The sequence below is a fragment of the Siphateles boraxobius genome, unplaced genomic scaffold (assembly GCF_051911475.1).
Source record: "Siphateles boraxobius isolate OS27281-9 unplaced genomic scaffold, OSU_SipBor_1 66, whole genome shotgun sequence".
NCBI lineage: Eukaryota > Metazoa > Chordata > Actinopteri > Cypriniformes > Leuciscidae > Siphateles > Siphateles boraxobius.
This window is the reverse complement of record NW_027509193.1, coordinates 24,523,924-24,540,694: the sequence shown is the minus strand read 5'-3', so window position 1 is coordinate 24,540,694 and position 16,771 is coordinate 24,523,924. Positions and strand designations below refer to the sequence as shown.

Sequence of the window (16,771 nt, the reverse complement as noted above, 5' to 3'; positions counted from 1 at the left end):
GAGTCGGTTTGAGTCTGCGCGTCAGGAACGGAAGTGCTAAAAAAAAAAAATTCGCTAAAAATGGGCTTCAACTGTCTCAACTGAGTTCCAATGAGATGGCTCTGTCCACTTCTTATACTGTCTATGGATGGGCATGATATTGCCCAAAAGAAATTATTTCATTTCACTCCTCTGAATATTCCTTTAATATGGCATTTTGTGAGAAGTCCAGAGAACTAAGATTAACAGTTAATGGCAAATATAAAATGTCCATGCATTTACAACCCTCATTTGGATAAATACAATGGTAGAAAACTTGAATCAATCACATAGGAAAGCCTGTCAGTGATGTGCTGTACAGTAAAAGGAAAGACACAGATAACAGTAAAACTATTTCATAGTCGAGTCATATTATAATAAAGACATTTAATTATATATTTTTTTAAGATCTTGTAAATAACTTTGCTTAATATCAACAATATTATTAGTAGTATATAAATGCTAGAAAATTTTCATCATGAACTGTTGGCATGTAAATGAACATACTGAGAATAGAGAGTGAAAAAAAACAACTCTAAACTTTTCAATCAAGTACCAGCTCCTGTTGTAAAGTTATAGTACACAGGACACACACATGAGAGGTACAGCCTCTCCCTACTCTTACAAAATTACAAACAACCAGCCAGAAAAACACACGTGGTATGAAGAACCGATAACGTCCAAGCTTATCGATACTGCGGTCTTCCTTAGTTTGGCCACAGGGCCCGTTTAATACCGGGTTTCGGTTCCGATCCCTACATATGGATGAGTTCATACGGATGAAAGCATGTTGTGTTCGGTCTCTTGATTTGTGATAGTGGCAGCTATTGTGAAACTCACCTTCTTCATCTACTGAGTGTGGATGGCATCAAGATCTTGTCCTGAAGAATCACAGGGCCAAACAATAGGGATTATATCTCATCTGGTAACAAGAGCATAGCCATAACTTAATGATATCTTTACCCCTGATATTGCATTGAGGATATAAATTCAAACATTTTAAAGGCTAAGAGTATGAGCCACGAGTACGCTGGCAAGATATCTGTGAAAAATAACTTACGTGCCTAAAGTTGTCGACTCCCTGACCAACATTCAGCATTTATAAGTAAAAAGAATTTCAGTATTTATCAATAAAACATACATACAAATAAATAAATACCTTTGAGTTGGACAGTATGGTGTCTGAGACCTAGATAAATAAAATAAAACATACCAATGACCATGATATTATCATAATATTTAAATGAATTATTATAACTATGACCATTATATTTGTCACTTATTATTAGCTGATTATCTAGCCTTCAGGCTTCTCAAGGACAATTTCACTGAAAAAAACTGGGGTTAGTGATTTCTAAAATGTGAGACTTCTTTCAGAACCATAAATCTTACAGACCCCCAACTTTTGAACAGTAGAGCACTATGTTTGAGGTTATGCTTACTAATCATATGGTTCATAGCCGTGGAGATTGTCTTGGACAGGGGGTGCAGCAGGCCATCAACATGATGATCTAGGAACATAACATGCAATTTGTCACAGAGCCAACGATGTTAAATAGGATTTACAATAGAACATAGGGTTTATTACAAGGAACCAAGCTAGGCAGAGGTGAAATGCAGAAAAGAGAAAGAAATATATATATATATATATATATATATATATATATAATCTTAAGATAATAGATAGTGAAATAAATGCATAAATGAAATTATTATGATGATGATTAAACAATAATTCACCCTTTATTGTAGTTTTTTTTCTGTCGCTCCTGAAATCACATTTTTTTTAATCAATATTTGTAAGTGACGTCACTGATTAACAGCACAGTGCATTCTATTAGCTAACGTTAAATAAATTAGCTTACTTCCAATCACCCATTAACAAATTAACAGCTTAACAGCGAAACAAAACTATCAAAAACTGTTATCTACACAAAGATGTGGTTAAAACCCCAAACTTATATAAACAAGAGCTAAGTCTGTAACGTTAGAGTTAAGTTAGCCTTAACTTACCTCTTCTGAAAACGGTTGAGATGCTAACGGACTTTTTCGAAGACACAAAACCATTTCTATAAAGTAAATATTCAACAGAAGCGTATGTTACACTTAAGAAAGGTGTCAGGAACGTTTGTATGTATTATTTGTGTGATTTTTTTTTTGACTAAACTTACCTAAAAGCAGTGAAAACAACAGCGAGAGACGGGAGTTTTGATGTTTGTCAGTTGATGACGTTTCCTCGTTTCCATGTGCTCTCGCGCGCGCTCCAGTCTTTAAATGCGACTCGAATGTTTACGCCCACGCGCATTAAAACACTTCAAAGGGCACGCTGACGCAGCATATAAATAAACATCTAGAATTAAAACATATAATATAATTTAAAATATCATTAATATTAAATCATGAATTTAAAACTCATTGTGTATAGTTCTATGACCCATTAACGTGCAAAATGCCACCCCTGCAGCAGGTGATAGTGGGACAAAGTGGCACTTAGTTTAAGAATTTAACACAACCTCTTTATTTTATTTGTAAACGTGCTTGCAATATTTTTTATACCATCACTTTGCTTTTGATTTTATTTGTATTATATATATATATATATACATACATATATATATATATATATATATATATATATATATATATATATATATATATATATTGCATTCATAGTGTAACTTAAGTGTCAAACTACTTTTCAGACATACATAAAGAAAATCACATTGTAACAATTTAAAATGTTATTTGTTTATTTTTTTTAAAGGTGGAAAGTATTAAGGAGACACACAAGTTTTGGGTGAGGGGGTGTCGATGAGGAAGAGGGGGTGTCTAGGGTGTGGGGGGAATGTAAATGTAGGTGTGCCACAGTGCAGATGTTTTGGTGTAGTGCTGCTGTGTTTCTGTCTAACTGTCAGTTGTTCTCCCCTAACTGCAGTCTTCAATGACACAATCAGTTTTATGTTTGTGGAATTTGTGAATGGAACTAAATGTAAAATAAACCTGTATCAGATTAAGCCCAATTTATACTTCTGCGTCGAACTACGCCGTAGCTACGTCGTAGGCTGTGCGTAGCGCGCGTACCCTTCGGCGTACCCTGACGAGCACCTCTCCAAAAATGTAACAACGCGTCAATTCTACGCGGACGCAAGCGCTGTGATTGGTCTGATCAAACCGCTTCCTCGGGTTTCACATGCTCCCTCTGCGTGCGTCAACGTGGACAACGACGCAGAAGTATAAATTAAAACCAAAGCGTAGGCTACGGCGTAGAGGCTCCGGCGTAGGTCCGACGCAGAAGTATAAATCAGGCTTTATGTGTATCATGTGTTTGGTGTCTTAAGATATTGTACAGCTTATCTAGTTTTGCGATTAAATATGACATTAAATTGGTCATTGTATAGAGACATTGTTTCACTTGTAATTTGTGAACAAGTCTATTCACAACTGAAACACTTATTAAAAATAAAAAAGCTGACTATACTTGGTCAGACAACTATGGTGAATGTGTTTGTTCAAACGATATTTGAATCTGAATCGAGTCCGGGCATGCTACAGATTTATGCTATAATTTATTTTAATACTTAATTTATTATAATTTAATTTAATAATTTTAATATAATTTTGTTTAATACTGTTCAGATATACTGTTGTATTAACAACTATAATAATTTAGGCTGTACCATCTAGCCAGCCTGACTATGATGCTAAAACCTTATCTGTATATGGACTATGAAATCTGATTAATTTGTAATTAGGTAAGATGTTCATCAGCTTGGCCAGGCTGGGAGACCAGCTTGACCATCTAAGGCAGGCTGGGAGACCAGCTAAGCCAGGCTGGGAGACCAGCTAAGCCAGCTGACCACCAACTTGACCAGGCTGGGAGACCAGCTTGACCAGCTAAGCCAGGCTGGGAGACCAACTAAAACCAGTTACTTCCAGCTTAAACCAGCTAAGACCAGCCAACCAGCCTAGGCTGGTTTTAGCTTTTTTTTCAGAAGGGTAGGAACATACTACAACCATTTTGAACATGAAAAAACCCTTTTGGTGAATTACATTATTTTTCTGCAGAATACAGGCTACATAGGAGGGAAGTATTTTAAAATGTCTGTTTTTAAATATTAAAAGTTATTTTAATTAAAAAACGTATACGTTTTAACGCAGATAGTGGAATTGGCAGACGTTCCCTTGTGCAGAGCTGTGGTAGCACGTCAAGCATTCTCATGTAGGCTATGCAGCTATACACATTATTACCGTAGTAGCCTACGTGATCTTCAATTAATATTTAATGTCGATATACAATGGTTGCATATTTTTAAAACTCATCGTGCTATAGTACGACTATATAACAGTGGCAGGCCAAGGGTAAAGGGAAAACAAATGTCCTGCGAAAATCGTCTTTTAACATTTAAAAACAGACATTTTCAAATTCCAAAGCTGCTTTGGAATTTAAAAATGTCTGTTTTGTTCTGTTTTGAAAATGTCTGCTACAATGTGTAGTCATAAAAAATAAGCCTATACTAGAACGCAACTACGAAATTTCATGCTAAGTTTTTTTCTTCTTTTTCACAGGCTCAGGAAGGAAATGCCATTAACGTGAAACGTTGCGCGTCGAGTTCATAATAGGCTCTTGTCTGTAGGCTATATGCAGTAGTTTTCCTCCCATAGAGCCTATTATTACGAAAAAGCTTAACGTCAATGCAGTAAGACGGTGATATTAAAACTCAGTACCCGATACACCTTATTGAACACGTCAAGGGCGTAGGTTTGGTTTTGAGATTGGTGGGGACATTCCCAGAAGCTGGGGAATCAGGAAATTAATAGGATAATATTAAGGTTTTTAGTCTATATTGACCTTAACAATACGTTAATGAATTCTGTAATGTTAGGACAAATATTAAAGACAAGAAGGGAGTTTAACAGAGACTGAACTTTCCTCCATTCATAGTGCAGTGCAATAATGCAATGCGGTCTTGTTCCTTGCTTTTTGAAGAAGCCAAATACATCTGTATCTGTCATTAAAGGGATAGTTAAGGGAATAGTTCACCAACATGAAAATTCGGTCTCTCCCACAAGTTGTTTTAAACCCTTATAAATTTCCTTCTTCTACTGAACAATAAGGAAGATATTTTGAAGAATGTTGGTAACTAGACAGTTGATGGACCCCATTGACAACCATAGTAAGAAAAAAAAATACTATGGAAGTCAATGGGGCCCATGAACTGTCTAGTTACCAACATTGTTCAAAATAACTTCTTTTGTGGTCAGCAGAAGAAAGAAACTGGTCTGAAACAACTTAATGATGACAGAATTTTCACTTTTTAAGGAAACTATCCCGTTAACAGAAATTAACTTTTAGCATATTTGTTTTCACATCCTTACTGTCCAGTTTGTCCTGTTGGACATAACACACAACAACTTGTGCCATTGTTCTGAACCATGTTTTCAGTCTCCTAAGAGCAATGAAACTTATTTCAGCTTCAGCTGAGACTGGGATGACAAGGGTTTCAACTTGATCAAACAGACTTCTCATTTCAACAGACCAAACAATTTTGTGTTTTCATGTTTAATGTGGACTTTCCATAGTCGTAATGATTTATACTGTACAAAGTGTATTCTCCCTACACTAACCCTAGCACAGATAATTTTTTCTGCATTTTCAACAAACAAAAAACTTAGTATGATTTATAAGATGTTTTCAAAACAAAAAACTTAGTATGATTTATAAGCTGTTTTCAACAAAAAAAAATCCCCCGAAGGATTTCGGAAATTGCCATCTTTGTGTGGACATTCTGTCTTTGTCCCTACAAAAATGGCAATATACGAAAATCCTGTCCTTCTGGGTATTTTCTTCCTTTTTTTGGAAAACTGATCATTATTATGATATTTAAGTGATGTTTACTCCGTGATGTTTACCGCATCGAGGAGGTTTCCTTCGAGGTGCATTGCCGCTTCGCACAATCAAATGTAGCTACAGCCATAGATATCATATAGAGACTACAGCCTCTCACAAGTTAGAAAGAAAACACAAAGCCAATCAGTTTAGCAATGTGTGTTCAGGAGGCCGGACTCAGATCTATTAACCGTTTGTGTTCCAGGATTTGCGCATTTTTCTCAGAACGCTCTTATAAGAGATTTTTATCTAAATTAGATGTTTCCTGGTTAAATAAAATAAGAACTACGCAACACACACTGGCAACAGTAAATATTAGCATTTTTGATCGAAATTATTGCTAGGGACAAATCAGTGTCACTGGATATTGGTAGGGACACGTCCCTATAGCGTCCCTACTAAATTCTACGCCCCTGGAACACGTGATGCGTTTTATAATGGTTTTCTATGTGTGCTGTTCATAATCTGATTGCCTCTATAAAGTATGCTTTATTAATAAGGTAGTAGGCCTATATTCTGTAGGCCTACTTAATTTGGTGCTTCAATTTAATATCACTCACATTATGCATTTTAAATGGGGATCACGCTGATTACGCTGCCGTTGTCTGTTTTAGCAGAATATTGCCATCTAGTGCAGGTTTTCTCAGACAGTGTGTGTGTGTGTGGATCGTGAAAGGCGAAACCGGCGAAATGAAAGTCTCAAAATCCAAATGATAGACTCAGAAACGAGTCAATGAATGTACGCGCGTCACCTCATCCACAAATTGACATCTTACTTGTTGCATGCACAAATTCTGGCCTACATTAACACAAAATTGAGGTTTTGTAATAACAACTACTCTATTTGTACAAAATGCTGCACATTCATGTGATTCTGGATTTTGCACACACAAGTTGTATTGTATTAGTTTAAATGTAGCGACGCACATTTGTGAATTTGTCAAATAAATGGGTAGTTGTGCACACATTAATAATTAGAATCAGTGTATCATTCGTTCAGTCGTGTTTTGATTTAAAGTAACACCAGGTAACTTTTCAACCTTCATAGTATATTTCCAAGTCTCTTGTGATGGTACATCTTACAATAGGTTGAATGACATGTCTGCCATAGCCTGATGGGGTCTGTAGCGTTTTTAATCGTACTTTTAAACTTCGGGTTTCGGGTAGTAGCCTATCCGGCGAACAAAGAGAACTACAAAACTCGTCTGCTTTGCGGCATATAAGTCACTTCCACCACCACCCCCACTTCCTTAAAATCGCAGGGCTGTCATGTGTCACGCATTGAGCGTGACAGTCACTCATTTCGGTCTTTTGTCACGCTCTCCCGCCACACATTGTATTTCTCACGCTGAAAAACTATTTGTAATATATTTAATATGCCGCAGCGCCCAAAACTCTGGCCGCGCCGCTCTTACTGTGGAACAGGCATGAATTCAAGCGCGTCTCCTCTGGTGTTGTTCGTCTGGTGTTGTTAGCCAATCAGAAAATAGCACTATTGTATCTGGGTAACATTTAACGCAACAACCAATGACACCCCGTAGTCTGGGGTGTTTTTTTGTCTGCCTGACTATGTTACGGAAGCTATCTTATCCTCCGTTTATCTTCATGAATCAGGTAATGATTATTTGTCTTGCCTCAAGCTATAATTCAAATCGATTTGTAAAATTTGCAGATTTATTTATGGCAGCTTGATATTATAATATTGACGATATATGGTTATTATCTACCACTCAAACATTGCATTGAAGTATCATAAAGATTCAGTAAAATGGTAAATAGCATTTAATGGCAATAGACTAGGCTACTATAATGACACTGGCTTGTAAACGTGATCATCGCGATCATTTGTTGTTAGAAAAAAAATAAAACCCATGAAATTATATTCATATGTAATGTTCACTGTACCTGCGATGAAGACATTTCACACGCCACGCAAGCAGAACACCTGCATGTGACCTCCTCCTACAGTGTTCAGGGCTATCATGGTTGTCAACAAATGCACGATGACAGAGTTTACGACAGTTGTAGAGGACAATACTGTTTCCCAACTGTAGGGGGACCCCGAGAGCAAAAGTTACCTGGTGTTACTTTAATATTGAAAGTAGAAAAATGAGAAAACAGTTCCTTTTTGTTTTTTTTTTGTTTTTCCCAAAGAAACTAAAAACGAGAATTCAGCTGGATTTTCGTTTTTCGTTCTGAGGTAGAAAATGAATAAACAGCTTGAATAATTGATTTCTACAAGTGGGCGGGAATGAAACGCTCCTTTCCTCTGATTTGTCAGCCGACTATCAAACTGTGTCGTCATCAGTCCTTCCTCGGCAGCGCACAGAAGAATAAGAGTCCTCCACTGCTGATGATGTGCGGATTCTTAACTCGTTTATTGCAGCTACATTTCACCTTTTTCTCATCAAACAACCAGACTAACGAATGGCTCGACACAACTCGTACCGGGTTCACGTGCAAAATAAATTTGCAGCAGTCAAGTTTACAACTAGCGGTCTGTAAATTGTTTAAGATCATTATTATTGTAATGTTATGTGTTCTGAGACATGAAGTTTTATCAACTAGGTTAGGGAGGAGCACGCTCAGATAATTAACACGAGTGGACAGCACTTAGCAATCAATGTTAAGAGGGTATATATAGACTCAGCAGTCTTACCTCGATCCATTGACAGTTTGTAGCATCCCCCCTCCACACCTACTCCACACTCCTAGTTTCAAAAAAACACTTACATGCGAGGGGAGTACTCTGGGTTCGGGCTGAATACCGAGCTCGGAGCCCTCCCCCCGGACAGCACGCCAAATACGCATTAAAATCTTACTCCCTCAAAGTATATGTAAGTGTGAACTCGTGAAATGAGGTAATTTAACGCTGTCTCTCCTTTCATCTCATGACGCTTTGCAGAATGGGTTCATGTGTTTTGAAGGAGGCGTGACTTTGGGAGGGTTGGATCTAATGCTTACAAAGCTAGCTTGCTATTGCTAGCCTCTCGGAAATTGCCAACCCAAACCTGCACAATTAAGTCCTGGAAGAACAGGTTCATAGAATTGCTGTAAATGCCTCATACTGAGATTATTATTTGTCAGCAGACAGAAAGGAGCACATGGGTCCACATGGCTGACACCAATGCCACCTTCATCATTAGTTGTTGAGCCACCGTTTAAATGCCATTGATTTCCCCAGGCCTTGTTATGTTTTCAGTTCAGCACCCTAATCATCAGGGTATACACTATTCAATTAGCCAGCAGTCTCTTGGAGGCAGTAAACAAGAGCGACAAGTGATTGCATATGACTTGCCCTCAACATAACGGCTTAACAAACACATTAAATATTACTGATATTTTGGTGGGGAAATAATGGATGAAATCACTCTTTCACTAATTCTGATTACTATTGTGATGGAAAGGGACTGACAGCTAAAGCCCTGAAAGCATTTTCTACCAGATAAGCAGTTTGGAACTGGAAGTGAATAAATGTGAGCTTAAACTAAAATTTACTGTAATCAAGCATCATGAGAATATCGTGTCAGCCTCACACCTCACACAGAGTTAATTTTTAGCGTTAAGAGCAGTCCGTGTGAACCGGAAGTTGTGACTGACTTCAGTATTGTGACGTATTTTCAGAGTAAAACGGAATAATGGCTTTGTCTGAAAACTTAGGCAGCTGACTTGCTGCCTCACTTCCTTATCAGACAATGTCTTTGTAGGCAGTGTTTGTGCACGAAGGCACCTCATGAAACTAATTTCGGACAGACTTCTGCATGAGGCAGTGCAATGGTTTAATAATCTACAGCAAAATAGAGTGAGCTTTGGTGATAACTAAACAAGTATTTAAACCCTGGCTACAATAGTAATTTCTCGCTAGAAATGACATCAGAGGTGGAAAAGGTTAGTTAAAAACTTGACAACCAACCGCAACTTTCAGATGCCATCTTTCTTTTTTAGCTCAAGATTTTGGGATTTCGGACGCTGCCATTGAATGAGACAAAAAGAGGCTGTGGCTTGTTTTTCCCTTCTGGGAATTGATTGGATCTAGAAAAGTGGGCGTTTTATTCAGTTCGCTGTCGATTCTCGCAGCAGACTGACAGTTGGAGGGGATGTTCTACCCAAACCGTCAAACTGATGTCATCAGAAAAGGAAGGCATTAGAGGGGAAAGATTTTTAACACGATTTTTTTTGACAAGAGGATTAACATGAATGGTTCACCAAAAATTTAATAGGGTCGATATGGATTTCATGACGATAAGAATATAACGAGTTTACTTCTGTTAAATGATTTATTCTTGTTGTTTGTAACTAAATTAAGAAATATTTCAATGAATTAGATCAGCACTTGTTGATTCAACGAGACTTCATATCAACAATTCTCTCTGGCACATGCTCAGCACTGCGCGGGAAGTTCGGGAGCACGCGCCACGCGGGTCCATTCCACTCTAGGCGGATGGAAGTTTTTTGCGCGGTCTCATCGTTCTGCATCCTTGATATTGATATTGATATTTAAATTGTTTGCATGTTTTCTGTGCTTTTTTAGTAGATTACTTAGTTTTGGTAATGTCATGCTTATAGTGCTGTCATCTAAAACAAATGTAATGAAACAACAAGATAGATATTCATTAAACTACCAAAACAAGACATTAACTAGTTTATGTAACAAGGCAGAATTTTATTGAATTGAAGTGCTTTACTGCTCACACTCAAAAAAATAAATTGTTGAATGAACGAGATTTAATCGTAGCACCCATTATGCATCTTATCAAATCAAGTAAACTTGGACTACTTTGAATATTTTATATGAACACAATATAGATTCAACATGATTGTAATGTCAATGTAACTTCTTTACAACTAATTGAATCAAAATGTTTGTATTGTGTTAGTCTAATCAAATTTATTCTTATGGGCAAAGATGCCCCCTTAAGAACAATGTGCATTTTTTTAAGTACTAAATCAACTACCCTATTTAAAATTGTGTTTTGACAATTTAGTTGAATAAATGAATAACTGATGACAGGCAAGGCAGAATACAGGTAAAAGAGATTCATCTGAAAGGTATAGATTTGTTCTGTGACTTAAATAAATGTATTGGAATTCATATTTAATTGCCCATATTTTAATTGAAATGTCATAATAGCAATACTATTAATTAAAATTGAATGATTTCAATAAATTAGCCAATAGGTTTTAATGAATAGTGAATATTTATGAAAAGTACATTCTCATGGAATTTATGACCATCTGTATAATCAAAGTGTGGGGGTAGGGGCCTGTGATCTTACCCTACTTTACATATCAAATAAATAGATCATTTAAAAAAGTTGACAAATCAGCAACAAGAACCACACCAGCTAACATTTGTATTCATAACCCAGTATTGTATTATAAACCATATTTAAATAATTAATGTTGCATGCAGTGATGACAATAAACAGCAACATCTTATGCAACGTGACTTTAGAAGGCCGTGTGACGCAATTTCTGGACAACTTTTGAAGCTTATAAGTTAATTGGAGCGGTAGCTAGTTTTTCTTGAAAGTAAATGGCATGCAGAGCCTCCGCACTTGAGTTCATGCATTATCTCTGAGCTCAAAGACAGCTCTTTTGTTCTTCGTGATGTTTGTTTGCGTGTATCTCTGTTTATAAGGGCGGTGGAAATGAATTTGTTTTTTCTTAAATGAAATTGCGTTTCTTGCATCTTCGCTTCTTTCTTTTTTCTTTACTAGGTAGAGACACAAATAATCATATGCTGTCAAAATTGTATTTCACCATTTGTTTCTGGCAACCTAGACAGACACGCATAGCCTTCATCCGTGCTCACACACAAGATAAAAGAGCAGCCGTGTAATCGAGTAAGAAGAAATGATAAAGGGGCAGCAAGTATGAAATAAAAACATTTCAATCAAATTGTCTTTTTTATCTAAAGCTGCAAACGGGGAAACGTATACAAGAGAAACGAGACGGACGGACAGATAGATAGATGCAAGTGAGACATATGCAAAGACAGGTGCTGTAACTCATTTATCTTTTATTGTTTTCATGTAAGGTTTGAGGTACTGAAGTAATTACCTTGAAAATGGAAACCATCAACCCCTCTGGTTTATGCTAATATAAGAGAAAATAGCAAAGGTGATGTGACACCCCTTTGGTGTTTGTCCACATTGCAAGAAAGAGTTTGTCTACTAAAATTACTGTTTAACACTTTGAGTGACTTAGTTCATGGTTTTATAATATGGACGGCAATGGATTTCTGCTTTTGTACTTTGACATGTCTGGTTATTTGTTTCTCTGCATGTGCTTGAAACCCTTTGAGGTTCACAGATCTCTCTTTGACACAGATTTAGAAGAAATCATCACATTTTTAGGGCAAATAAGGATAAGACGTTCCTCCTCTGCAGCCCATTACATTTAATTAGCAAACTGAATTGCAAATAAAACAACTAAAAACATCTACATTTGGTCACAGATATTTAACAAATCAGGAAAGTGTCCAGATTGCATGATTTTCCCAACTATTTTTTTTTATAGAATAAAACAACACACATTAAGCAACATTTGTCTGTATTAACATTCACATGGCTCTCTCACATGTTACAAACAACCCAGAGTACACATTCATTATTCTATTCCCTGTGGCAAAATTAAAGTGTTTCCACTCTTAAAGTTATTGATTATTACATTTTGCATTGTGTTATAGGTGCAAATCACGCCTCTTAATACTGTTGCCCCAGAAGGGGGCATGAATAAACAATTATCCTGAAACAAAAAAATATCTTAGCATGGATATTTATGACAGATATTTGCATACTGGCTTTAACCTCAAATCTGACTGGACAAGGGAGCCCTAGGTCATGTTTGGAAGCCTGGGCTTATTAAACCAGATTAAATACCTTTTATTTATTTATATGCAGATTTTAGAAGCTTGTCAACAAATTCACGGTGTAACACATCTGCCAGGGGCCTTAGTGTCCCAGAACAATTTGTTCAAAAGCTTCACCTACAGTTTCAACACACAAGCTCTTTTTCTTATTTTTCATTTTTGTGACTGAATTTTGTGCCAGTCAGTATTCTTAAATTGAATATTGAAGTAAGTTAAATTGAGAAATGCAATCAAGCTCACTCTCGTCACCCAGAACTGACCCTTTTCATTATTTTCAGCCAAAGCACATTCTGTGAGTATGATTTTGCCTCAGTTAATGAATTTTGGCTGAAACGCTGTACATGTTGAAGAATGCATAGGTCAGTTGATACTTCATTCATACTGATGTATAGTGATCTGAGAACCTCATTTATAGTTTGAGAACAGTATAGACACAATCACACCTTTGAACCGTCCATCACCCATCATCAAAGAACAATAGTGGGACAGGGAACATAGTAAACATCTGATAACTTATGGCAATTGCAGTATTACAAACCACAGAACAGATGAATAGCTCTGAAATGATAAGATGAGATAAAAACTCACATAATAAATCACTGTGAACACCTCTAAATCCTTTATGTATATGGGAATGTGGTATCATGATGGCGGTCAAAAATCTCTAAAAAGTGCTAATATATCTCTCAATTCTGAATTAAAAGCATGGAATCAGCTTTCTAATATCAGTTTTAAATGACAAAGTAACACTTCTTACATTTGAAAAAATGAAAACTGCTATTTGTATCACTACAATCTTATCCAGAAAGCAACAAAAACTCTTATTTTCCTGTACTTTCTTTGTTCATAATTTTTCAAATGGGATACAGAAAGCATTTAGAAGAACCATCCGCAGGCACAATGGGCTCATAATGGCTGCCATTGTACCGTGACCCATTCAGCTTTTCTATGAAGGATAGAAAACTAAAAGAAATGGAGAAAGAAAGGGGCTCTCGGTTATGCATCACTGATACATCAAAAAGCCAACTGAGATGCTAGAATCACATAGCAAACGAACAGCACAAGAAGATAAAATCGTCTCCACACATGATAGAGGATGACATTTTCGAGAAAACCGCATTGTAACGCATGGAACTGACACATGCACAGTTAGAACAGTTTCACAACATTTTCTCTGTTAATACTTTACAGTGTTTTGGCAGTAAACTTCAAAATGGCGGCTGGGGGGAGAGAGAGAGAATGCGAGAACACGCCGAGGCCGTGTACATTTGCAGTTCCTCACATGCTCGTGTTTTCATGTTTGTCTTATGTTTACAAGTCACTGTCCAGAAAGATCCACAAACTTCTGCTGTCCTTCATGAGTCTAGAACAAACAGATGGTGTTTGCGAGAAAATTTTGGGGTCCTCATGTTCCTCGAGAAGCTTCTTGGCTTCTAGTTCTCATGGTTGTGCCAAATGATGACATATTGAGAAAAAGAAAAAGAGTCTGTTTCCTTCTTTTTCCTCTGTCCTTCACCCATTGGAGTGGAGTGGCCCGGCTCCCCCTGGTGGTGTGGAGGGGAACGGTGCTCAGCAGGCAATCTCCTCTAGGGTGCCCAGGGTGTTCTGCAGGGGAACACTGACTGTGTGGCTAATCGATTCGGAATGGTTTACCACCGGATCACATGTACTCTGAGGGAAAGCAAAACAAAACATATGTCATCGTTCACAGAACTGTATGCCTAAGGCACAAGTCTGCGCAATGGGTTCCTGATATCTAAATAAATTATTTGAAGCTTAGCAGGCGGTTGTTTTTTTACCACATTCTCTCCATGACTCTCTTCCTCCTCCTCACGGTTTAGCAGGTCCAGCAGTCTCTCCTTCACCACCTGCCAGCACACATCACAAACCACCATCTCATTCACTGCCAAATCAGGTCTCAAACTGCTGGCCTGAGAACAGCTTTGTAGCTCTGCCAGCGCTGCATTAATCAAATCAGCAACATGGGTTGCAGCCCAGGGCACTGACCACCGGGGGATCCCAGGAACTGGAAACCACACAGGAATTGAAAATGGCCATTTTGATTGGGACATTCATGCATTTTGCTCTGGTTTTCAGCTCCAAACTGGCTCCACAGATCCTCAAGCTGTAAGCAGCTTGTTTATCATTGTTCAGTCTGGTGTGCTTTTGTTGGTAGCATCTTTTTGGTCACGTGAACATTTATGTGCAATTCGAAACCCACTATTGTAAGGCCGACGTCATGAATATTAATTAGGTCACATTACTGGGTTGCACTAGGAGGTTACCAAGAAATGTGAGGCTGGCCTAATCAATATTCATTAGCTTCCTTATATCACACACCAGGAGGGGTGCCTTTGTTCTGAACCTGAGGAGGTTTAACATGACCTGTGGATATTATTGAGTCTCTCTCTTTGTTAAAGTTTACTGGTTAATATGTTCTTAAGATGACCACGTTTTTAAACTTAAAATCTCAGTGGACATATAGTCTCATGCATTTCCAATTAAGATAAACACTTTAGTGTTTCTTTTATTTTTATGTGCTTTGTTAACAGCGGCCAAAAGGCTTAAAATCCAGAAAGGTCTAAGTTTTAAGATGAAATCTGTCCATTTAAAGCTATCCTGCAAGAAATCTATTAAAACAGGACAGGGCAGAATGCAAAATGAGTGTGTGTGTGTGTGTGTTCCCAAGGGTATGAGTGGTGTAAGGGCTTCTGCTAGCTGCTGTCCACGGAGCAAAGAGACCAGCAGCAATGAAGAATTAATGAAGGCTCATTATGATGAAACTCTCCATTAGTGTCATTCATTCATTCTACACCAGAGACAGACAGACTCAAGTTTTCAACAGCCATCACAGTGTCTGGAGTAATGTGGGTGTGTGTGATTCTCTGAATAAATTTGCAAATTTTAATGTCTCAGCGTGTTAAATGATTATTGCAGTGCGTATGGCTTCTACTGTGCCTCTGAGTTCGGACACTAAATGGGATGTTTTTGTCTGTGTCATACAGGGTCACTTGACAAGCACCAAATACGTGTAAAAATTGGCTTTGGCAAGTAAATATATATATATTATCGGGCGATAAAAAAATATCGCCGTTAATCTATTCTCAGAGTTGGGTTGGGATCATAAAATAGCTTTTTCGAATATCGTTATAATTTCGCGCAAATCGCGCAGCAGGGTATTTTCCTGTCAGGGACACAAGGTAGCCTACTTTTACATGTTACTTGGGCGATCGTTCCTCTCGTTACTTTACATGTTGTTAAATGAGTTTATTCCAAGCGCGCTGTATCTTTTTTATGGGCATGAGCGATGCTCAATTTACAAATGAATCACTCTTTTGGGTCTATTCTGTTCAAAGTCTTCATCAAACAAGTTGGCAGATCTGTCTAAATCGGTTCGCGAATCAGTTCTGTTCAGTTCCTCCAGTGTTGCCAACTTAGCGACTTTGTCGCTATATTTAGCGAGTATTTAGAACCCTCTAGCGACACATTTTCAAAAAAGCGACTAGCGACAAATCTATCGACTTTTTCTGGTGTTATTGGAGACTTTTGGAAACTCTCTGACGTGAAAGCACATATCGTTCTTACTCTTCTCAACGAGCAGCGGGTGCTGCCGTGGGTCCCACCCCCATCCCAAAGCACTCACAGGCGGCCCAGTCCCCTCCCAGCTGCAGTTAGAGCACCCCTCCGCGTACAGACTGCAAAAGAATCGCACAAATGAGTCGCTATTTTTAGCGACTTTTCAAACGTTACTCACTCTAGCTACGTCTACCCTGTTCAGTAAATGACTGAGAGGAGCAGCAGCAGCACATTCATCTGTTGAGCGCACGCTGAGAGACGTGAATGAGCAGTGTTTTTCCACGGATTTATTATCTGCTTTTCTTTTTTATTTTAATTAAATAATTTAGTTTCCTTCCTTTTCTTGTGCTATCACAAAGCTTTTGTTCATCCGGCTCCCGAACTCTCTCAATTCAGATAATTTTCCACATTGGCCT

At 37.8% G+C, this 16,771-nt stretch overlaps 1 protein-coding gene and 1 long non-coding RNA gene across 6 annotated transcripts in view; both read right to left on the bottom strand.

Moving 5' to 3' along the window:
- Positions 1-261: 261 nt before the first annotated feature.
- LOC143722469 (uncharacterized) lies at positions 262-2,306 on the bottom strand. Of its 2 annotated transcripts, XR_013196896.1 has the most exons (4): positions 2,190-2,306; positions 2,032-2,087; positions 859-940; positions 262-332 (listed from the first exon to the last, which is right to left on the bottom strand). It is a non-coding gene; the product is annotated as an uncharacterized LOC143722469 (long non-coding RNA). The 2 variants fall into 2 exon arrangements; XR_013196897.1 differs by lacking the exons at positions 2,032-2,087; positions 2,190-2,306 and adding an exon at positions 1,178-1,204.
- Positions 2,307-11,907: 9,601 nt separating this feature from the next.
- asic2 (acid-sensing (proton-gated) ion channel 2) overlaps positions 11,908-16,771 on the bottom strand; it is a 453,225-nt gene continuing 448,361 nt past the window's right edge. For all 4 annotated transcript variants that reach the window (XM_077213195.1, XM_077213194.1, XM_077213196.1 and 1 more), the window contains 2 exons: positions 14,579-14,647; positions 11,908-14,450 (listed from right to left, as the gene is read on the bottom strand). In XM_077213195.1, the coding sequence (XP_077069310.1) occupies positions 14,349-14,450; positions 14,579-14,647 (171 nt within the window). In that variant the 3' untranslated portion in view covers positions 11,908-14,348. The remainder of the gene's footprint in view (positions 14,451-14,578; positions 14,648-16,771) is intronic.